The sequence below is a fragment of the Panthera uncia genome, assembly GCF_023721935.1.
Source record: "Panthera uncia isolate 11264 chromosome A1 unlocalized genomic scaffold, Puncia_PCG_1.0 HiC_scaffold_16, whole genome shotgun sequence".
Classification (NCBI taxonomy): Eukaryota; Metazoa; Chordata; class Mammalia; order Carnivora; family Felidae; genus Panthera; species Panthera uncia.
Genome location: NW_026057576.1, coordinates 11,099,640 through 11,123,338, shown reverse-complemented (window position 1 = coordinate 11,123,338; position 23,699 = coordinate 11,099,640). Strand labels below are relative to the sequence as shown.

General features: G+C 38.9%; 1 protein-coding gene across 1 annotated transcript in view; it reads right to left on the bottom strand.

Moving 5' to 3' along the window:
• Positions 1–23,699, bottom strand: part of BRCA2 (BRCA2 DNA repair associated) — a 60,284-nt gene that overhangs the window by 6,120 nt on the left and 30,465 nt on the right. The window contains 11 exon segments of the mRNA XM_049646788.1: positions 7,430–7,568; positions 7,654–7,817; positions 8,037–8,235; positions 10,526–10,647; positions 12,443–12,587; positions 12,691–12,846; positions 16,271–16,625; positions 17,136–17,306; positions 20,633–20,820; positions 22,120–22,301; positions 22,752–23,185. Coding sequence (XP_049502745.1) covers positions 7,430–7,568; positions 7,654–7,817; positions 8,037–8,235; positions 10,526–10,647; positions 12,443–12,587; positions 12,691–12,846; positions 16,271–16,625; positions 17,136–17,306; positions 20,633–20,820; positions 22,120–22,301; positions 22,752–23,185 — 2,255 coding nt within the window.

The window sequence follows — 23,699 nt, the reverse complement described above, 5'->3', positions numbered from 1 at the left end:
TATCCCACCAACAAACAAGCCCAACCACAGAGGGGGAAATCCACAATAGAATATACACACATACTTCCTGGCACCTTCTGTCTGATACGGCCTAGAAGCAATGATGCCTGTGCAGTAATGAGTGTATCTAGCCATTAGGTCATGGCTATAAACACAGTTTTCTCAAAAAAAAAAAAAAAAAAAAAAAGAAAGAAAGAAAGAAAGAAAAAGAAAAAAGAAAGAAAGAAAAAAGTGATCCAGGGTTTCTTTGAGAAGTAGTTGGTCCAACTTGATTGGGGCAAGGAACATATAAGATGAACCTGGAACATCTTGTAATGCCGAAAAGAGGTGCTCGCAAAATTACAGGAGTCAACCTGAAAAAACTCCTAGTGGCCCAAACTGAAACAATCTGAACAACAAAATAACGCAGGTATTGAATTGTAACCCACAGACTAAAATACATATTCATTCGTCCATACTGATATAAATCAAATAAGAAAGTAAATTTGGGGAAAAGGGGCAGCTCTTCCTTATAGTAGAGCTCCAATAAATGGAGAATGAAAGAAGAAAGAAAAAAAAGGAAATCATTAGGCAAACACTACAGTAAAAACTCCTGCAAACAAAATTAGCTGATAGATGCTAAAATTAATTGGTGAAAAGTTTGAGGTGAAATTGGACTTGCATAGTCTCAAGGAATCTCCTTTAAGGTTAAGGTTGCAGACCTCAAGGCTGCCGCTCCCAGTAACAAGCAATATCAGCATCATTAAACCCTTGATGGGGAGGCGGACAGACACAACACTGTTTCTGTGGCAGTTTTGCCAGATATGTATAACCTTATTCCAATCATGAGAAAACATCAGACAAACCCAAGTTGAGGAAAATGCTACAACATGATCAGTCTATTCAAGAGAGTCAAGATTGGAAAAAACGGGAGAAGACTGGGGAGGGGCACCTGGTGGCTCAGTTGGCTGACCGTCTGACTTTGGCTCAGGTCATGATCTCGCAATCCATGGAGCTCGAGCCCTGTGTCGGGCTCTGTGCTGACAGTTCGGAGCCTGGAGCCTGTTTCGGATTCTGTGTCTCCCCCTCTCTCTACCCCTCCCCCACTCATGCTCTGTCTCTCTCTCTGTCAAAAGTAAATAAACATAAAAAAAAAAAAATAACCAAGAGAAGACTGGGGAACTGTTAAAGACGAGAGGAGACTCGGGAGAAATGATGATTACACGAAAGTGGGATCCTGGAACAGAAGAAGTAAAACAGCATAAATCTACACTTAAATCTACACTGCAGGTAATAATATTATGCCAATGTTAACTTCCAGATTCTAATAATGGTACCATGGTCACACAAGATGCTGACATTAGGCGAAGCTGGGGGAGGGATAATTGTAAAGTCTGCATTAGTTTTGCAACTTTTTTGAAGGCCTGAAATTATTCAAAATAAAAAGTGAAAAAGTTTCAATGCCAAAAATGGGAAGAGACAGGACTGAGGCACTCACCATTTAATCTAACGATTTAGAATTTCTTGTCTCTGTTACTTCAAGAATTATGTTTCCCTTATAAATGATAGGAACCCAAAGAATTGCCATTCTCAGATAAGGATTTATCCTGTTGCAAATGATGGTTATTCCTTTCATTGTTTTCAATTTTATAAGTAGATTCATTTAATGGATTGTAATCCTAAATATTAAATACTGCTTTTAGAGAAATTATGTTTCCCAAGTATGTTCAATTTTCTAATTTGGGAATTTGCCTCTAATTATATTCAAAATGATTACAGCCCTTCTCTCAAATGTGCTTCTTTAAACTATGTTTTCCCCCCAATTTTAAAAGCAATACTTGTTTACTAAAAAACATTTAGAAAATGCAAAATATGAAAATAAGCTTCCAGGATAGCTCCCTCATTTCATTTTTTCCTCAGTACAGGTTTCATACCTAGATCAAATTATATACACTGAAAAAAAATAGAAAATTTTCTGTAATTACCACACATCTCGTACAAATGGTAACAACTGGAAGAATTTTTTTTCAAGTAACACTTTTAGAATGTTGGCACTGAAAAAATCATGAAAATAAAAGGATAAGAGGGAGATTATTCTGCAGGTTTGCAGTCTGGGATTGTTCGGAACTCACGCAGAATCCACTGTTCCCTTTAAATTCTTTTTCGGAAGTTTCACTGAAAGGCTAAAGCACACAGCAGTATGTGAGGCCACTTCACAAATTCTCGCTAAGAGACACGCCAGCTGCAGAATCCCCACCAGACCGGGACTGCTGTACCTCTGCAGCAACGGCACTGCACGGCTCCCTGAGCGGCACCCTCCCGCCGCCCCCCAGCTCCCCTCTCTGCCCAGAGGCAGGTGCTGCTTCCCCACAGGTGCTGCTCCTGAGTGCACTTTCCAATACATCTGCATGAAAATCTCAGTCTGTTTCCTGGGAAACTGACCTAAGAAGTGATCTCACTTAATTAATTCATCGGATGCCACAGTGTTTGTAATATAGTAACACAACAGATTGAACACACAGTAGTCCCTACTTCAAGCCCAACTCTCAGATGGTTGGATTTGGTTTGGCTCTGTTAGCTGAAGCATAAGAAGAACACACAGGCATTAGAGCCTGTAAGTATGGGTTCCAATCGTTTATATAACTGTGACCTTGGGCAGGTTATTTAACATCTCTGAGCTCCGGTCTCCCCATCTGTACAGAGGGATGATAACAGCAAATGAACAGCATTACTACGAGCACTTCATGTACATATGTGACGTTTTCAACAATTACCCACTCCCCCCGCCCCGTTTTGTTAGAAGTGGGGACAGAAAGAAACTAAAACTGAGTCCCTTTCCTTGAAGAGATCACAGTATCATTGGTGGGGAGGAGGTTCAGAAAGGTGGACACAGGATCATGGGCCACGTGACGGATGCTGAAGCAACCCAACGCACTAAACGCTTCAGAAACTGAGGAGGGAAGATGTAAGCTGGCATAAGCACCCAGCTGGGGAGGAACATTATTCAGCTGGGCTGAATGACGAAGGACAACGGTTCTCCAACTCCTTTAGACAGGAGGACAATGGGCATTGTCAGTAAGGTGTATTTTTTAAAGGTTGAAAGTGTTAAATGTTATATATAATGCATCAGGCACATGAAGTGGCATAGTTTAGCTGAGGTGTGTGGGGTGGTGGTTTGAGGCAGCTGAAGAGTTTTTCAGGCCTATGAAGGAGTGTGGGTTTCATTTTCTAAGGGACAGGAGCCACTGAAGATTTTAAGCCAGGAACCATCATCAGTAGATTTGAGTGTTAGATAAGTACTACTTTGGGTTTAAGGTGGCACTTCGAAACATTCGAAGAGAATTTTTTCCTCTAACATTTAACATCAAACTAAATAAAAAAAAAGAAATGTTCACTAAAAACCCAAATGAGGAATGTTCTGATGTAAAATTTAAAAATTGGTGATGAAAGAAAGAAACGAGAGTGTGGCTAGGCCAGGCACAGAAGGGCTCAGCTTCTCATCTCCTTCCCCAAACTGGTGAAAATTTGAGAATTCTATTACCTGTAAACCTGAAGAAAAGCAAACGGAATGGGCATCTTACCTTTTTCCTCTTCTGATCGCAAATAATGAACATGGCTGCAGGGGAAAAGCAGACGACCAGGACTGACAGAAGTGAACATTCCAGGGTGTTGGTGGGTTGAACTGTGTCCCCCACTCAAGATGTTGAAGTCCTGACTCCCAGTACCTGTGAGCGTGACCTTATTTGGAAACAAGGTCTTTGCAGACGTAATCAAGTTAAGATGCAGTCGTGACGATCAATGTCCTCATACAAAGGGGAAGTTTGGACACAGACACGCGCACAGAGAGAAAGCCACGTGAAGATGAAGGCAGAGATCGTGGCGGTGCACCTATAAGCCACGGAGCAGTAAAGATTGCCAGCAAACCAGCGGGTGCGGGGAGCAAGGCGCTGAACACGTCTCCCTCACAGCCGCAGAAGGAACCAACTCTGCCAACACCTTGCTTTCGGACTTCTGGTCTGCAGAACGGAGACAGTAAATTTTGGTTGTTTACGCTCCCCCAGTTTGTGGTACTTAGTTATGGCAGCAATGCAAATTAATCACAGGGGACTCACGGAACCAGGAAAAATGATGAAGAACAGAGCTAGTATCTCCCAGAGACGGGCAATACATAGTGGAAAGAAACTCAAGTTCGCAGCCATTACTCAGTAACTGAGAGGGGGAAAAATGGTCTTGGATAAGGTAGAAAGTCAAGAACCACTGGCTCCTGGCAGGTCTCCACACGGTTTCCTCCCATGCACCTCACCTCCTCACCGCTATCTGCCCTGGGGCCATGAGAAGCGATCTCAGGTAAGTCTCCACAAGCAGCCAGTCTCCCGGGTCCTGCCGTATTTCCCATCTCCGGAAAGTTTCATACACTACCTCCTTTCGCACCGTCTCCTACCTCTCCCTGTCGCCTGGAACGCCTTCACTGGACAAGTCCCCACTACCCTCAACCATTCCTTAAGTGCTGTCTTTACTGGCCTGCTGTAACTGAGACCTGGCTCTCCTCCTCCGAGGCCACTGCTGCCCCCCCGCAGACCTCTTGTGCTACAGGACGTCAGGCTGGGGTAGCTGTCTCCCCTGCTCTTGGCTCCCTGCTGCTCCCCACCTCTAAAAACATTCACTCCCGTTACTGGACCTTTCTAGTCAGTGTACACGATCTCATCAGGATGCTGGTAGCACTTGCACTGGAAAACACAGACATTCTCTTGATCCTAATTCTCCCTCTCGTGAGTGCTCCATTTCCCTTCGGTGCTTGAAGCATGACCTTATAATGCCTGTGTCCACTGTGCGCATGCCTCTCCTTCCACTCCCCTGCCCACCTTACCATCAGACTGGCTCCTCCTGGGGCTCAAGCCAGCAGCCCCTTCCTGGCCCTCGCCTCCCTGTCTCATCAAGCCAGCAGCCCCTTCCTGGCCCTCGCCTCCCTGTCTCAGCTATCAACTGCTATCCGAGTCCCCTCTCTCTGGAACTCTTCCCTCTGGGCTCTCAGCGCAGCTCCCTCCCTAAGGATTCCTCCCACTCCTCAGGCTGCTCCTCTTGTTTCTTTTACTGGTTCCTTTACATCTTCCTGCTTCTAAGCGTCAGAGTGTCGGAGCCACCTCTCTAGCTACTCCCACACCCACTGACCTCATCCGGTCTCACAGCTTTAAACGGCACCTGTACGTTGATGATGTCCCACTTTACATCTTCAGCCCAGACCACTTCCCCAGACTCCGGCATACCCAACTGTCAGGTAGAAATTTCTGTTTAGACTAAGCATCTAAACCTTAACTGACCAAACTGAGCTCTTCACCCTTCCCACACACATCTCTTTTTCTTGTACTCTTTCCCTCTCAGTAAATGACCGCTCTCTCTTCTCATGTGCTCAGACCAAACACCTTGGCACTGAGCTCCTTGACTCCTCTCTTTACTTCACACTGTCCCTCTCCTTCGAAATATAATCAGAATCTCACCCATGGAATTTAAACAACAACAATAACAACAACAATAAGCAAGAAAAAAAAAATCAAACACATAGAAAAAGAGACCAGATTCCCTGGTTGGGAAATAAATGTGCCCTCTGTGTTGGAGGCAGACACGATCTCCATCCTTCCAAGATTTTTTTGCTATATAAGCATTCTTGAAGTGAGAGTCTGAGACAATGGCTGCTACAAAATGTGTAAGAACATCACAGAGAATAACCTTCCAACACAGGGAACTAATGGGACACAGGGAAAATAGCTAGCTAGCAAGGTGGTAGGTACATTTTAATCCAACCATGCTAATAATCACATTAAAGTTGATCAGATTAAACAAACCAGTTAAAAGACCAGAGACCCTCACACTGGATAAGAAAGCAAGATCCAACTGGGCTGTCTTCCAGAAACCCAATTTAAATATAAAGATGTTGACAGGTTAAAAATACCAGGTGGGAAAAGATGTACCATACAAACAAGTACTAACCATACAAAAGTTGGAGCGGCCACACTAAATAAACAAAGTTGGCTTTAGAACAAGAGACATTATTTGGGATAATGAGGGATATTGCAGAGAAGCGGGAGGTGGAGGTTTGAATGCTCAATAAACTATAGAGGGAAGTTATAATTATTTACCCAGTAACCATTCAAATGCTACAAAACATTCCTAGCAACTTCTTTAAAATTAAATAGCACAGAATAGGATGTAGGTTCTTTCCCTGTAATACTGTAGAATTGCTTTTCATGAAGAACTGAGGTTAACACAGGCCTACTTTCAAATCGCTAGTCACTAAATTTGCTGATTTGTAACTCCAATTAATCTTAAGGAAGACAAATTTTAAAAGATAACATTTTCCAAAAGCATTCATAAAAAGCTACAATTAAAAATACACCGTGGAGCAAAGGAAACAATCAGCAAAACTAAAAGGCAGCCGACAGAATGGGAGAAGATATTTGCAAACGACATATCAGATAAAGGGCTAGTATCCAACATCTATAAAGAACTTACCAAACTCAACACCCAATAAACAAATAATCTAGTGAAGAAATGGGCAAAAGACATGAATAGACACCTCTCCAAAGAAGACATCCAGATGGCCAACCAGCACATGAAGAAATGCTCAACTTCACTCCTCATCAGGGAAATAGAAATCAAAACCACAATAAGATACCACCTCACACCTGTAAGTGGCTAACATTAACAACTCAGGTAACAACAGATGTTGGTGAGGATGGGGAGAAAGAGGATCTCTTTTGCACTGCTGGTGGGAATGCAAACTGGTGCAACCACTCTGGAAAACAGTATGGAGGTTCCTCAAAAAATTAAAAATAGAACTACCCTACGACCCAGCAATCGCACTACTAGGTATTTATCCAAGGGATATAGGTATGCTGTTTTGAAGGGGCGCATGCACCCCCATGTTTATAGCAGCACTATCGACAATAGCCAAAGTGTGGAAAGAGTCCAAATGTCCATTGATGGATGAATGGATAAAGATGTGGTAAATACACACACACACACACACACACACACACACACACACACACGCACACTGGAGTATTACTCGGCAATCAAAAAGAATGCAATCTGGCCATTTACAACTACGTGATGGAACTAGAGGGTATTACAGTAAGCGAAGTCAGTCAGAGAGAGACAAATATCACAGGACTGCACTTATATGAGGACTTTAAGACACAGAACAGATGAACACAATGGAAGGGAAGCAAAAATAATATAAAAACAGGGAGGGGGACAAAACATACGAGACTTAAATATGGAGAACAAACAGAGGGTTCCTGGAAGGGGTGTGGGAGGGGGGATGGGCTAAATGGGTAAGGGGAATTAAGGAATCTACTCCTGAAATCATTGTTGCACTATATGCTAACTAACTTGGATGTACATTAAAAAAAAATAAAGAAAAAAAAATTTAAAAAAATACACTGTGGATTACCTATTTTTTTCACAACAGAAACTACGAATCCTATTAAGTCCACCTCAGAACAAGGTGGCTGGAAGTCTGGATCCAATAGTTTGTTAAAGTAAAGGGGCTCCCTCGGCTGATAAACTTGGAATAGGAGTTCATCTGAAGCCTACAAGAAAAAAAAAATCAGTGTATGTAGATTCTCTAAACTAATATGCATTAATCAAAATTAAATTATAACGAAAAGCTTGTACCGGTAGCTGCTGATACTGAGTTTTCTTTGTTGCTGTTAGCTGTATGTTAGCTCTTTCAGATTTACTTTTAGATTGTGACGTTGCAAGATGATAGATTCTGTATCTTTTTCCCTCTGTTAACAGGGAATATAAATCTGATGATGGACGCCAGATACTCAATGTAACTAGATAAAGAGGAAAAAGACATAATACAAGAACTGATAATCATTAAAATTCTTATAAAACAAATATGGTAACAACAAAGATCCAAGGACTGTATCATTATCTTGTGGGCACTGGTAGCCCACTTTTGCTCCTCTGATACATGTTGACTTTATACTTTAGCATTTGAAGTCATTTTGTTAATAAATAGTACTTGAACTTAAAAAAATTTACATACTGACCTGAATCTTTTTCTTTTTTCCCATAGCTTATGATACGCATCTTCCACACAGTTGTAACATCCCTTAGTAACATTTGTTCTCCTTGCTCAGCAGATTCCATAGCCTTTCTGAATTCCAGCTGGATCTGTGCTTGCTTCTTATCATTCAACATCTGTCTGTGATTATTCAAAGCTCTTATCTGCTCTTCACTGAAATAAGCCTATGATCGTTTATTAAGGCAAATTTTATTAGAATAAAAGGCAAACAGAACAAAAAATCTCACCCACTGTAAATGAACCTCTTTATTTATTTTGTAATGTTTATTTATTTTTGACAGGGAGACAGGCAGAGCCTGAGTGGGGGAGAGGCACAAAGAGAGAGACACACACACACATAGTTCAAAGCAGGCCCTAGGCTCTGAGCTGTCAGCACAGAGCCCGATGCGGGATTCGAACTCACGGACCATGTGAGATCATGACCTGAGCTGAAGTTGGATGCTTAACCGACTGAGCCACCCAGGCGACCCATGAATCTCTTTAAATGGGGATAAAATACGACAGAACTGAGTTCACTTTAATAATATGACAATATAAAAATTGAGATTAATGTACTTAGCTTATCATATAACAAATATTTTCAGGTGCCTTAGACTGTTCACCTATCTTTGTGACAAATTTCCCCAGGGCCAAAATAACCCCCTACTTATAAATGTACCGTAGTAATCATAACTGTCATCAAGATTACAAATGGCTGACATTTGAATGCTCCCTATATTTGAGGAATGGATCTGTGTGTGATAAATGTATTAATTCATTTAATCCTTACAGTAACCCTGTGGAGGTGGGCACTGTATTGTTTGCATGTTATGGATGATGAAACTGATGCAGAGAGAATGAATCACTTGCAGGGCATACAGGGAGAGGCAGTTCAAGAGCTCCCATTCTTACCCCGCTGCAGTACAATTTTATGAACTCTCTGGAACAGCAGATATGACTGAAAACAGACATGTGCTACAAGCACTTCTCTCTGCCTCCACACTTCTCTCCCAGTCATTTTAGCACATTGCTGTCTGTATCTCTTCGGATGCTTACTCAGTATAACAAAAATGAATGAACAAAAAATAAAATCAAATGAAACAGGAAATAGAATCCCAACACAGAGCACACGAGATAGCTGCTGCCTCACACGTGTTAATATCCACAGTGGGAAGGGAAGCTACGGAATCTCCGTGCCCTGAAAAGGTCTTTCTAAATATGAAGAGTGTTTAAACACGATTAAAAAAACCAAACTGTGATTCCACAGTCTTCCAACGCTCAACACTGTCACTGAAAACAAACCCTTTTGACGAGGTCTCTTAGAAATGGATGGCTATCTTTCCCTCCAAGAATTGCATTAACAACTTTATCTAAGTGAAAGCTCCAGAATCATATACTCTTAGGACCTAGTGATCAAGCCACTCACAGATTTTTCCCTTGACACTCCTCACAGGGTGGATCTCAGTTGTAACATTTGGTAATATGAAGGAATTCTATTCAGAAGAGCACTTCTCCTCTAACGGAGTGCTGTTTATTTCGTAGTCCTACTAGTTAAGAAAGTTAAGGCTATCAACCAGATTTATTGCCATCAAATAAACGAGATTAATCAATAAACAGCAGTTTTCTTAAAACTTCCCCTCCTATCTAGCCAACTAATCCCAGAATTTGCATTAACTAGATACCCAGGTGTCTAAAAACTTAGGAGGCAGCTTACCTTAATAAATGATGTTCTGATAATAGTAACTAACATTGATAATGGAACTTTATAACAGTACATTTTTGCATTTATTATCTAATTTGATCCCCAAACAACTTATTTTATGCCCATGTTATAGCTATTTTAAGCCCAGTTGTCTAATAAATGGCATAGCCGTGAATCTAACACAATTTAGTGCTTGTGACACTTTTCCACCAAAATATTCTTAGAGGATTATCAAAATAAACTCTAGGTAGGATCTGAGAAGCAGGTGAGAACATGGCAACTGAGACACTGCTTTGAAGATACTTGTTTTATCTGAAAAGTAAACAAGTTTTGCCTGTATTTGAAGCCACGTTTATTTACTACATAAAATTATTTAAAGGGTGCTTGGGTGGCTCAGTTGGTGAAGCGTTCGACTTCAGCTCAGGTCATGACCTCACAGTTCGTGAGTTGGAGCCCCCACGTCGGGCTCTGTGCTGACAGCTCAGAGCCTGGAGCCTGCTTCACATCCCGTATCTCCCTCTCTCTATCCCTCCTCCGCCACTCTCAAAAATAAATAGACGTTAAAAAAAATTATTTAATCCCTCTGTCCTCCATTTGGTATAGAACTGAAATGCACTGGTTTGGCACATCACTGAGCACTCCAGAGATGCACACATCATCTCTGAGAAACACCAATTCAATACAGCACCTCCTGTAATGGCCAGAAGACCAACAGCAGCTTCCCACCTTAAAGGATTAAGGTTAAGACTTGCTGTGCGCCCTTACTCTCTCACCTCAAGGGAAGCCGGGTCTGGTGCATTCTTCACTGCTTCATAAAGCTCTGCACCATCCTGCAGAGCACAGACTTGCTGTCTTGTTAATGCACGTAATGGTACACATCGTTTTGTTATATTTTCTAGGAATAAAGCATCACTAATTAGCTGACCCACAAATTTTTAAGAACACTGAAAATTGGAGAAATAAGCAAAAAGTACCCAAAGAAGGGAGGCTAAAAAGCAAAACACAATTTATCTGCCACAAGTTTTCTAGGAAAATGTGAAACTAGTGTACTCATGCCTGGTTTAAAAAATTGTCACACAGAGAGTTTAGAGTCAAATTTGTAAATTAAGTAAATGATTTCATGACTCATTTAATCATGAAAACAGCATGAGCTGGTGAATCAAAAATGAAGAGTTCAATTTTTCCACAGATTTATATAGAAAATGAAGTTGAAAATCATGAAAAAATGCAGAACATAAAATTTTCAGCCGTAAAAATAGATAAAAAAACAAATTATCATGTCCTTTATGTAAAAAATACTATGATATATTAAAATTGATGCCAGGGAAACAAGATCTAGCTCCAGATGTAATAACATGACAACCAACAACCACAACAACAAAAATGCAAAAGTTATATAAAGTAGATAAGGACAATGAAGAAAGAAAATGATGAATAGCTTAGGGAAAATAATTGTTTTTTGAGTGTTTATCTTTCTTGTGTATTCAATATATATGACATATAACAATGTGTAAATTTAAGGCTTATGTGTTGTTTTGATGTAATTATATAGTTAATATGACTGCCATTGTATTGATATTTACCACAGCACAGTAGTACAATATTGTCTATATTCACTATACTGTGCATTGAATCACCACAGCTTACTTACTGCTCATTGTTAAGTTTTATCCTTAAACACCATCAATTTTACCCTCCTACCCCCTCATTCCCTGGTAACCACCATTTTACTATAGTTTTGTAAGTCTGACTTTGTTATATTCCACATATAAGTGGTACCATACAGTATTTGTCTGAGGTAAAATAATTTGGCAGTTTCTTCCCTTGTTGCTATTGTTTCTCTAAGACCAAAAAAGGGGCACTATAAATATTTTGGTACTGAAGCTTAAGAGGACGTTTACTTAAGACTACTGAAAAGTGAGAGGCACCTGGGTGGCCCAGTCAGTTAAGCTTCTGACTTTGGCTCAGGTCATGATCTCACGGTTTGTGGGCTCAAGCTCTGTGTCAGACTCTGTGCTGACAGCTCAGAGCCTGGAGTCTGCTTCAGATTCTGTCTCCCTCTCTCTATCCCTCCCCTGCTCATGCTCTATCTCTCCCTGCTTCTCAAAAATAAATAAACGTTAAAAATTTTTTTTGTAACAAAAACAAGACTTCTGAAAAGGGCTGTGGTTATATAATGTTTTATTGCCTAAGACAATTACAAGTATCTAAAAGCTCAGTGTGTTGAATAATGAGGTGATAATTTGGGGTCAGTTCAATGTTTATCTGTATATCTAGTAATACTTTTATTTTTATTTTTTAAGTTTATTTATTTATTATTTGAGAGAGTGTACACACACACAAGCATGCAGGGGAGGGGCAGACAGAGAGGGAGAGAGAGAATCCCAAGCAAGGTCCATGGTGTCAGCGTAGAGCCCCTCACGGGGCTTGAAGCCACAAACTGTGAGATCATGACCTGAGCCAAAACCAAGAGTTGGACGCTTAACTGACTGAACCACCCAGGTACCCCTATGTAGTATTTTTTTAAAAAACTTAAAAAGTCAGATCTAGAATAGGAAAAAGAAGTCTATTACTCAAAGACAATTCACCCAATTACAAAAGTTAAATCAGAGAAGTCTCTAAAACGTCTAATTAAAAGAAAACAAAACTTGTCCTATTTAAAACAACTTATAGTATACAACCCATCTTACCGTCATGCTTTTCAAATTCTGCTTGAATTTTATTGAATAAGACTTCTAGTTTTTTTTGTTGGGCCTCTGCATATTTTGTCGCCTCCCTTTCTTCCTCTCTTTCATTGCGAAATATGCATAATCCAGATGGAGTCTTCTCCATCCACTGTAATGATGTGTGAAACAAAAGTACATGGTAGGAAGGGATCATTCAGATTAATTGCTCCCCCAAAAAGAAATACATAGTGAACGTCAAAAATGTATCATACCTGTATGGGGTATGTTCTTTGAATAACTACATCAACACAACCAACGTTTCCTCCATCACTAAAAAGTGATGACAAGGGGAGAGGGAAAGGTCTAGGATCAGGAAAGAATCCAAGTTTGGCATACCAGCAAGCAGGCCGAGTACTATTCGCAGATATCTGGACAAATTAACGGACAAATCAACTTCTAAGTTTATATCCAACTCTATTTCAGATTTTATAACATTTTCATTAATTCTTCCATTCATTCAAACATATTCACTTTTAAAAGTCCCATGAAGAAAAGACAGTACAAAAATTATACAAAAGTGAAAACACTTTCAAAATATAGTCTCTCAAAAAATTGTTTATGCTGTTATAGTCTTAATGTAAATATTAGTATTAGAAAATTAATAAAAGAGACTCCAAATTAAATATGATGGATTAAAATGTACTTATTTACCTAGGTTCCCTCAAAAATCCTACAAGGATAAAGAGAACTGGAGACAGGAGGACAATGGATGAGACACTGGCAAAATTTTGGAAGCTAAAAGCCTACTGGACACCTGGTGGTAAGTAACGAAGCAGCCCGAGAAATGTTAATAAAAATAGCAAACATTCATAAAACACTTATCATGGTGCCTGGATAGTGTTAAGTACCTTATGTCTATTAACAGTTAATCCTTACAACAATCCTTACTCCCATTCCATACTCCTGCTTCATTCTTATTCCCATTTTACAGATGACAAAACTGAAGGATAACCTGCCCAACATTACTCAGCTGGCAAACTTGTATGGAGCCAATATGGAAGAAAATAATTTAGGGAAATCACTTAGAATTTGGAGGCAACAGGTACCTCTGGAGGAAGGAACGTGAGGTGCAGCCGAAAACAGAAAGAATGGTTGAGATTTTGTATAAAGATAGTTAAGACCTCAGATTTCATTTCCTAACCCGAGCAGCCCGGTGACTGTCCTTCTCTCACACCAAGAAGAACCCAGAACAATTTACTTTCTCGACAAGCTGAATTATACATATCCTGGGCTCTGGAACACAAGGCAGAGACAGTTGGGGTGAGGGTGAGATTCTATACTGAAAACAAAAAATGCAATGAAAATCCTTATGCTGAAAATGAGTCTATTGGTTTTCTTATTCTGTTCAGCTCTTAGACCAGTGACTGATATTTGAGGGTCTCCTAATGAAAACACAAGCCCTGTCTTATCACGCTACAAGTTGACAAAGCCCACCTCACACAGAGCTTCTGATCAGCTCATTAGTGCCCCATTCTTGAAGAGGAAAGAACAGCTAACAATTACCAGTTGAAGGAATTCTCCAACATGAGACCCAAACAAACAAAAAAGAGACATTATAGGGGAAAAAAATGCAGTGAGCAGAAAAAACTAAGATAAAACACAATATTAATAGCTTGAGAAACAGGAGAAGATGTTGTATCTATGAAACAAGAATGGGATGTAATAAAAAAAGAAACATTCAGGGAATAATGAAGGGCTCTTGAAAACGGAAAATTATGCCAATAGGCACAAATTCACTCTAGGGATTAGAAAATTAGAACTAGAAAGTAGGAGGAACAAAGACAATAAAATAGAAAATAGGACAAAAGATGAGAAAAATCAGAAGACCAATCAGAGAGGCCTACTGCCCAAATATTAGTTCAGGAAAATTGGTAAGGAAAAAATGGAGGAGGAAGAAATTACCAAAGAACTACTTCAAGAAAATTTCCTAGAACTCCATGATTGTACCCAAATGATGATTTTAAAAGACAGGCCAACACCAAAGTACCTTACTGTGAAATTTCCAGATACTGCAGACAAATGATCTTCAAACAGATCTTAGAAACAGATAATATAGTGAAGGACTGAGAGTAAGAATAGCACAGAACTGAGCAGAAACTATACCAGAAGCAAGAAGATAATAGAGAAAATGTCTTCAAAATTCTGAAGAAGCTATTTCCAATTCAAATTCTATATTCAGTCATCTTACAATAAGATCAAAGAAAAAGCTACATGCTCCCTCTGTGAAGAAGTCTGTGGAGGTTGGTTATGTGCCCTCAGAGCTAGAGAATAAATCCATATAGATGTGAAATCCAGAAAACAGGGCTTCCAACACAGAAAGAGGTAAAAATAATTTCCAGGATGGTAACAGGTCAGCATACATAGAAGATAACCACTTCAGAATGAAAGAGTGTAGAGAGGTCCCAGAGGTCTCCAAGAAAAAGAAATGGAATTGATAAAGGTATTGTAACAGACTGATATGGTTTTTAATTATGTCTCTTGTATGGGCATGAGTTGGTGATAAGGACACAAAATTAAAAATACACACATGCACACACAACAGCAAGACAGTTAACTCCAGGAAAGCAGTAAGTTGTATAGAAAATGTAGTTAGTATATTACATGCTGAGCTGCAAAAATATTTTTCAGTCATTATAAACAGTGAATAGAGACTTCACTCCTCAACCTCAGAGCAGGAAGCTAATAGTTAATGTCTAAACAGAAGGAGAAAAGACGACATCACAATATAAAGAAAAGAAAGTGCCAAAGGGATTCAAAGTCGTTGCCTTTGGGGAGAACTGAATGGAGGTTAGGCAGGATGGCATCAATGACTGCTTCGTGGGGGGGTGGGGGGGTGGTCATAAGCCTTATGTTATATGAGTTTTGAAATTATGCACATGCACTGATTTGATATAAATAAAACACTGAAAGCCACTCCAACTTTGATATCCTAAACAACAGAAGCCTGTTTCAGCTTGATTTCTAAAAGCAACACAGTGACAAAGTATCTCTTTACCTTAAAAATGTTTAAGTCACTTATAAAATGACTTCCAGAATACAACAGAACTATTTATAAGATTATCTCATAAGTGAATCTGTGCAATATTAGTAATTTCTCATATCAGTATTGTAGACTATTCAATATGACAAAGTCCTATTGTGTAGGCTAAAGTTTACATGAAGATGAAAGATATGGTTTATGTGTTTTTTTTTTAAGTTTACTTATTTTGAGAGAGAGTGAGAGTGAGTGTGTGCAGGGGAGGGGCAGAGAGAGAGAGAGAGGGAGAGACAGAATCCCAAACAGGCTCCAAGTTGTGAGCACAGAGCCCAATGTGGGTCTCAAAGCCACAAACTGTGAGATCGTGACTTGAGCGGAAACCAAGAGTCGGATGCTTAACTGAATGAGCCAACCCGGTGCTCCAGAAGCATACATTTTATTATTATATATTTAAGAATCACTGAAACCAAATTCTCTAATCACACTGGAATATAGGTCTAATGGAGGAATCAGGGTGGAAGCAGAGAACAGGAGGCACCAAGGGCTATAGGTACCCATAGCACAAAATCAAATCTGGTACATATTTGCTCCTGCCTTATTTTAGCTTGATAAATATCTCTGGATTTCCCAAAAACAGCACAAAAAAATTTAACAGTCTCAGAAATTTGCCACTTATATTAAGATTACCAGTACGTTTTCAAGAAATGGAGCGTCTTTAACAGGCATAATTTTAAAATTTAGAATGTAAAACCTCCCTAGAATGTAACTGAATCAGTTACGGATTTTTACCGAGAGTGTGCATTAATTTAATTTACCTTTAACATAAGAGATTCTGGGGCTTCGAGTGGTGTGCAGGCATCGGGGGAGCCCGCCAGTTCTGCTCCATGAATAATGATCTTATGACCCACAGTCAGTCTACCCTTCTTCACGAGAGCTAAGAGGGGAGGATCTAGCTGGGCCTTAATGGCATACCATCCATCTGTAAGCTCAACAATGCCCACATTTTTGGTACCCACACCACTAGTTTTACTGCCGGAAGTTTCAGATAGATCTGTGCTTGATGAAATTGTTTCAGAAATGCAGAGAACAAGTGTTTTTGCAGCGGTATCATCCCTTTCCATGATCTTTTTTATAGCTGATCTTTTGCTTCTATCAATTTCCATATCGTATCTAAAAATAAAAGTAAAAATGAATATTTTAGGAATTTTGACTCTAGATTTTTATTTTTAAAAAGTCACCGAATAATGGAGAATAAAAATTAAGTATCTTAACTGAAGAACTACTATTGAGACAGAATTTAAAATTTGACAGCCAGCAATACAGTAAGTTTTATACTGTTAAAATATGAATTAAATATTAAAATGCCCCAAATGCAAAAATGCTTTATTAGCAATCCCCAAATAAAGGATCAAATTAGTAATTCATATTCTTTTCATATGCCAAGAGTTTAAGGGGGAGGGGTGGGGGAAGAGGGAAGGGAGATCCATGAATGTGTGATTTCTCCTAAGGGGACTGGAGCGTGACAAGAGAACTACCGTGTACAAGTGAGAACAGCAGTGTGGGATGGCGACTGTCACTGACAAGAGATCATGTACCTCTATGACCTAGAAGTCACGGACTGCACAGAAGTCTGAACCTGATCACAGTATGTGATTGCGTAACATAATGCATTATACTTGCCTGTATTTTAGTTGAAGCAACACCCTTTCTGGGCTTAGGCATCTATTAGCAAATTCCTTAGGAAAGGCAAATTCCATAGCTGCCAGTTTCCATATAATCCATCTGTAGTGATTATAGACCCAAATTCTAGAAATGAGGTTTGGATCCACACCTGGGGTGTCACACAGAGCCCTGAGCAAATAAAGGTAGAACAATATAAAAAAAACCAAAAAACAAAAAACCACATGATACTGAATTCAATAACCATGACTATTCTTTGCACAAATACTAATGCTAATGTACAAAATCATTCAATAAAAGTTTTTGAGTTAGTGTATAGTAATACAGTGTAGACAGTGATTTAACATGTATCAAAATATACTAATAAAATTCACTTTGCATATTAGTCAATACAATAATTTCAACTGGAAATGAGACCCATAATTTAAAATAATTCTATTTTAGATCATTTTTTTTCAAAGAGATTGTTTTTAGAAATCATCTAAGAATATCCTTCTCTAGCCCAGGTGCTTTTTAAAGATCTTCCTCTCTCTGCTCAACTCTCTAACCCTTCTTCCTTTCTCATTCCTACTTTGAGTACTAGGGCAACAAGTAATGAAGAAAACTTCCAGAAGCTTCCACTCCCACACCAGCATCTGGACCCTTACACTTCACCATCTCCTGCCATTTGTATACTAGCTCCCACCTTTTCTTGCCTAGTCAAGGACATTGATCCAGGAAATGCCTCCTCTCTCCCCCTGATAGGGAGATTTCTTTCTTTTCTACTGAACAATTTCCATCAGTTAAAAAAAAAGTTTTTTTCTACCTTAAACACAACAAAACTAACACCCTTTGCTCCTCCTTCCTTCTCCAGATACTGCCTCTTTCAATTTACTCAATTATTTTCATTAAGACTAATAGTGGTCTCTACATAGATAAATCCACGGTCAATTCTCAGTCCTCACTTCCTTTACTTAGCAGTAACTGACACCTGGTCATTCTTGATTCCCTGAAGCTCTGTCCTCACTTGGCTTGCAACACACCACAGTCTTGGCATTTATTGCTAACTTTCGGGTTGCTCTTTCTCGGTCTTTCTTTTATGGCTTTAAAGTTCCATCTATATGCTGACAACTATGAAATTGACGTCTTTTGCTCATACTTCGCCTATAAACTCCAGACTTTCATATCCAACTACCTACTCAACATCTCCACTTGGATGTCTACTAATATCCCAAGCTTCAAATGTCCCAACTGGATACCCCATTTCTTTTCCATCTTTGGTCTTCTCAATTCTCAGGACATGATAACTGCACCCTTCCAGCTTCCGGTGCTAAAATCTTTGGAGCTATTTTTCCTTTGTTTCTCTCACTTTCCTCATCCAATCCGTGAGCAAATCCTGATGGTGCCACCTTCAAAACATACCCAGAATCCAGCTGCTTTCCACCAACTCCACTGCTACCTCCTTCGCCCAAGTAGCCACGTCTCACCTGGATCACCTCAATAGTTTCCTAAGTGGTCTGTCTGCTTCCAGCATTGTCCTTCCCTAGTCTAATTAATCTAATCCCCACAAACAGCCAGAGTCATCCTTTCAAAATTAAAGCAGATCATGTCACCCCTCTGCTTTAAACATTCTTATGATTTACTCAGGGCAAAAAAGGTTACTCAGAGTTAAAGCCAAGATTTTTACAAAGGTTTATAAGGCCCCATCTCTCTATTTCATCTGTTACTACTCCTCTCCTGCCCATTCTACTCCAGCTACACTCACTTTCCTCCTGTTCCTCAAATAAGCAGATCTTGCTTACAGCCAACGATGCTTTCCTCACATGGTCTTATGCTCATTCCCTTGACCTCCTTCAGGACACTGATTAAATGTCAGAGACTCAGTGAAGCCTCTTAACTACTTAGCCTATTTTATTTTTATTAAAAAAAAGAGTTTCTGTTTCATTTTATTTTATTCTTAGAGAGTGAAAGAGTGCATGAATGGGGAGGCATTGGGAGGGAGAGAGGGAGAGAGAAAATGAATCTTAAATAATCTCCACGCGCAGTGCAGAGCCTGACATGGGGCTCAATCCCATGACTCTGGGATCATGACCTGAGCCAAAATCAAAGGTCAGACACTCAACTGACTGAGTCACCCATGCGCCTCTTAGCCTATTCTAAAATTACACCTTTCTTCACCTGATTCTCCCTATACCCTTTCCAGCTTTATCTTCATAGTATTCATCACCTCCTAATATACTACACAATTTACTTATTTCTTTTTAAAATTTTCTCTCCCCACTCCAGATCCCTCTACTATAATGTATAACTTATTAGGGCAGAGATTTTCTTTTCTTTTATTATTCTGAATACCCAGAAGAGTTATCTGGTACATAGTAGGTCCTCGATAAATATTTGCTGGATGACCAAAAAAGACAACTTGAGCTCCAACAGTCAATGTTATGAACCATGTTCTTCTGATTACTGGGTAATTACTCTTAACCACTATACTATGTAGCTTCCTTAATACAAGAAAATAATATAACTACTTATTATACTTTTCCAACTAGAATCAATAACAGATATCTATGGGAGATAAGAGCAAGATGTAAATAACATTCCTGTCTTAATATACTCCAAAAACATAACAAAAGTTTAAGGAAAAAATGTTTTACCACTTTACGCAAACTATATATTTCGGAAAGATATACAGAGATAAAAAAAAAAAAGAGCATTAGAGAAAGGATTCTCATCTCTTGCCATTGGCATGGTAAGGCATCTTTGATAGCAAAAATTGTAAATCATCTTTGTATAAACATTAGAAACATAAGAGGTTACATAGTTTTTAAATTGCTGATGTTGGGGCGCCTGGGTGGCTTAGTCGGTTAAACATCCAACTTCGGCTCAGGTTGTGATCTCACAGTTCATGGGTTTGAGCCCCGTGTCAGGCTCTGTGCTGACAGCTCATAGCCTGGAGCCTGCTTTGAATTCTGTGTCTCCCTCTCTCTCTGCCCACCCCCCTCCCTAACTCACACTCTGTCTCTCCCAAAAATAAATAAACATTAAAAAAAGTATTTAAATTATTGATGTTTTAGGGCAGTAAAATTTACCAGTTACTTGGTATTACTGATACTTGAGCATCTCTGCTTAACTTCTAGTATTTATATTTTGTATTTGTTAAAATACACAATGAAAGAGAATATGATGTGTGTGTGTGTGTGTGTGTGTGTGTGTGTGTGTGTCTGTCTATGGTAAGGCTCATTCAAACTTAACTTTTCTTATCAGTCTTTATTTTATAAATGCAAATGAAAAATGTCCCAATTTAAGAAAAACCAATTCATTAAATCCTAAGGACAAACCATAATTCACTTTTCAAAATATTACAACAGAATGTCAGTTGAACCACAATGTACTTAAAATAATTCACTGAATACAAATTTCACTTCTAGCCAACTTGTTAAGTTTGAGAGAGGTAAGGGAAAAAAAGAGGTATAGTGGAATACAGAAAAGTTAACACAATCTCTTTTTGCATAGAGTACCTATAAAATTCTTCTTTTCCAGCTTTTCCATCATTGGAGGGTATGAGCCATCCACCGTCAGCCAACTGTATTCCCTCTTTAGCCCACTGGACTTCCTTCCCAAAATAATCCTGAGTGTGAAACTGAAAAGACTCTGCATTTTTGCTGTTGATTTTTACACAATGTTTGGAAACGCCATACATATATAACTGCACAAGATAAATGATAGAAACATTTGATAATGAATGAAAAACAAAAAAAACAAATTTCATAGAATAAAAACAATTATAGGAAACTAAAATCGAATTTACCAAAGTTTTTCATTTAAATATTACAATATTCACCATCAAAATACTGAACTTAGTTACTAAGAGCTAAACATTTTAACGTAATATAAATGACTCCTATATTCAAGAGTCTCCCGTACCTTTTTCATTCCCCTTGTGTATATGCCTCCTGCTACAGCTGCCACAGGAGGTCATTCTGGATATAAAAAAGTAACTTAATATTTTATAAAACCTCTTAAGTCAAAAAATTCAGAAGGAAAAAGACAGTGAAAAGTTTAAGTATTTTTGGGCATCTGACCTCAGGAGGTCAGATTTGTATCCAGGCCTGGCCTCCATTCACCCAGCATGCCTCAGCCCAAAGTATCTCTTCCTTTGTACAGACTTGACTCTGGAGTCACACTCCTTGCTTTGAACTGTAGCTGGTGGAAGAGAGCTTCCTAGGTAAGTGACTCTGGGGGCATCTGCTGAACCCTGTGCTTCAGCCTCTCCTCTGCAAATGATGGACAAAAATAACAGTAGCTCTCCTTTAGACACTTGGGAAGATTAAGGCAGATGTAACCAACGCAGGCCCAGTGCTTAGGAGAGTGGCTAGCGCATAAAAACTACTCGATAAATATTACTTTTTAATATTATCAATATTATATTCACCTCTCCATTGCCTAAAATTGTAAGTAGATAGCACTGGCTTAATAAGAATCCTCTTTTAAAAATGCCAACAGCTCGGGGCACCTGGGTGGCTCAGTCGGTTAAGTGTCTGACTTCAGCTCAGGTCATGATCTCATGGCTCGTGAGTTCAAGCCCCACGTCGGGCTCTGTGCTGATAGCTCAGTGCCTGGAGCCTGCTTCGGAGTCTGTGTCTCTGTCTGTCTCTGCCCCTTTGCTGCTTGCACTCTGTCTCTCTTTCTTCCTCAAAAACAAACATTAAAAAAAAATTTTAAAAATGTCAATAGCTCTTAATGGATTCAAGGCTACGGGTTATTCACACTTTAAATTTGAAGAGGGAAGAGAAACAGCAATTTTGGAGCACAGATCACTTTAGTGGGATAAGGCAGCAGAGAGGGAGGCTGCCACTGTAGGCAGATTAGGAAACAAAATGATTTCATTTATCCATTCCCACATTCATTTGTTCCTTCTTTGAACAAAACGGTTTGGAGATACTACTTAATAACATGAAATTATACTTGACTATAAAAGTCAGCAGCATTGCAGACAGAAGCGTACCTGTTTATGAGAACACGCAGAGGGAACTCGGCCTTCTACGGCTACTCTGAGAGAGATTCTAGGCACAGTGGATGTTTTTGCAAGATACAGACTACCTGGCTGTGGAAAAATATGCTGCTTTTGTTTCTCTTTAATTCGCATATCCTGTATATCTCTGGCATTCTGAAGACTTGCAATTAAATCTATTAAAGAACAAATTAGCAAAAAATAAGCTTAAATATAAAATCTAAAAAGCACAACCTTTGTTTTACAAAGTCGTATGCATCAATTTCCTCTAATTTTAAATCTTCAGGGATAAGCAAAGTTTCATCTTGTAAACAACAGATTATTTTTATTTCAAATTTGGAAGAAACTTAAAGCCTGTTAAATATATGTATTCCACTATTAGCAGTCTTAGATCATGTGTCTAATTGTTTTCTTAATAAGAAAGCCCACAAGTAGTTACCTTTGAAAGAAAGCATCAGAATACTTAGAATCTAATCTTTGGACTTAGGAAGAATCTAAAGCATTAAAAAGGTCCTGAAATTATTGTAATCACCAGAAAAGGGGTCAGATTCTCCAGGCATTATTAAAATATGAGAAACATCTAACTGGAAGGCAAAAATATGTCAACACAAATTTTCATACAATACCTAAAGGTTCTTTTTCGCACTTCGTGAATACCATAGTTGCTGCTTGACTGGAGTTATTTTCGTTAAGCTGATGAATTTCACTGTTATTAATATTATTTTTACTATCACTAGAACTATGTTCATCTATGTTTTTTGGTTTTTGTTTGTTTTCTTCCACATTAGTATTCTTGCTAATGTGCTGCTCATCTTGGTGAAAATGTGATTTAGTTTTAAAAGGTGGGACAAAGACTTTCACTGGTTTGCTTGGAGTAATCAAATGTCCCCTTTTTTCATTTCTTGTGGCAGGAACTGTACAAAATGGCTGCCCTGAAATGGATACATTGCTTGAAGATTTTTCTAAAGCCAGGTGTTCATAAAAATGAGATTTAGACAAAAATTTTTGACCAGGCGCAGTGAAATTTGGATTCTGTATTTCTTGCCGTTTCTTAGTTGTGCTACAATGAGGAAAAAGTATTTGATTATTTGCCAATAAATGTACACACATGGAAAGGTTTTAGAATATATACATATATATACATATTTTTTTGTAAACCTCAACTGCCATATGGCAATCTTATTCTGGCAACTGTTTTGCATTTCATCATGGTTGCCATCCAAGACAATACCACACTTTTCAAGTCTGTAACTATTTTTTCACACACTGACTTCCAGCCTTTGAGTTTACCACTTACTTCACATAACAGAAAAGCCTGTCAAACATGGATTTTCTGTCTCCTCCAATTCTAGCCCTGTACTCCTTATTACCTCCTTTACCAGAGAAATATCTGTCCATCCTCCTGTCAGGCCTAGCACCTTCACCTGTACTCTTGACCCCATCTAATAACTCAGTCTCCTCAGGAGCTCCACTCTTTCAATTATTATTCTACTTCCTTCCTGTCTCTTTCTACCACTTGTTTATACTGGTTTTTTTTTTTTTTTTTTTTTTTTTTTTTTTTTTTTTTTTTTTTT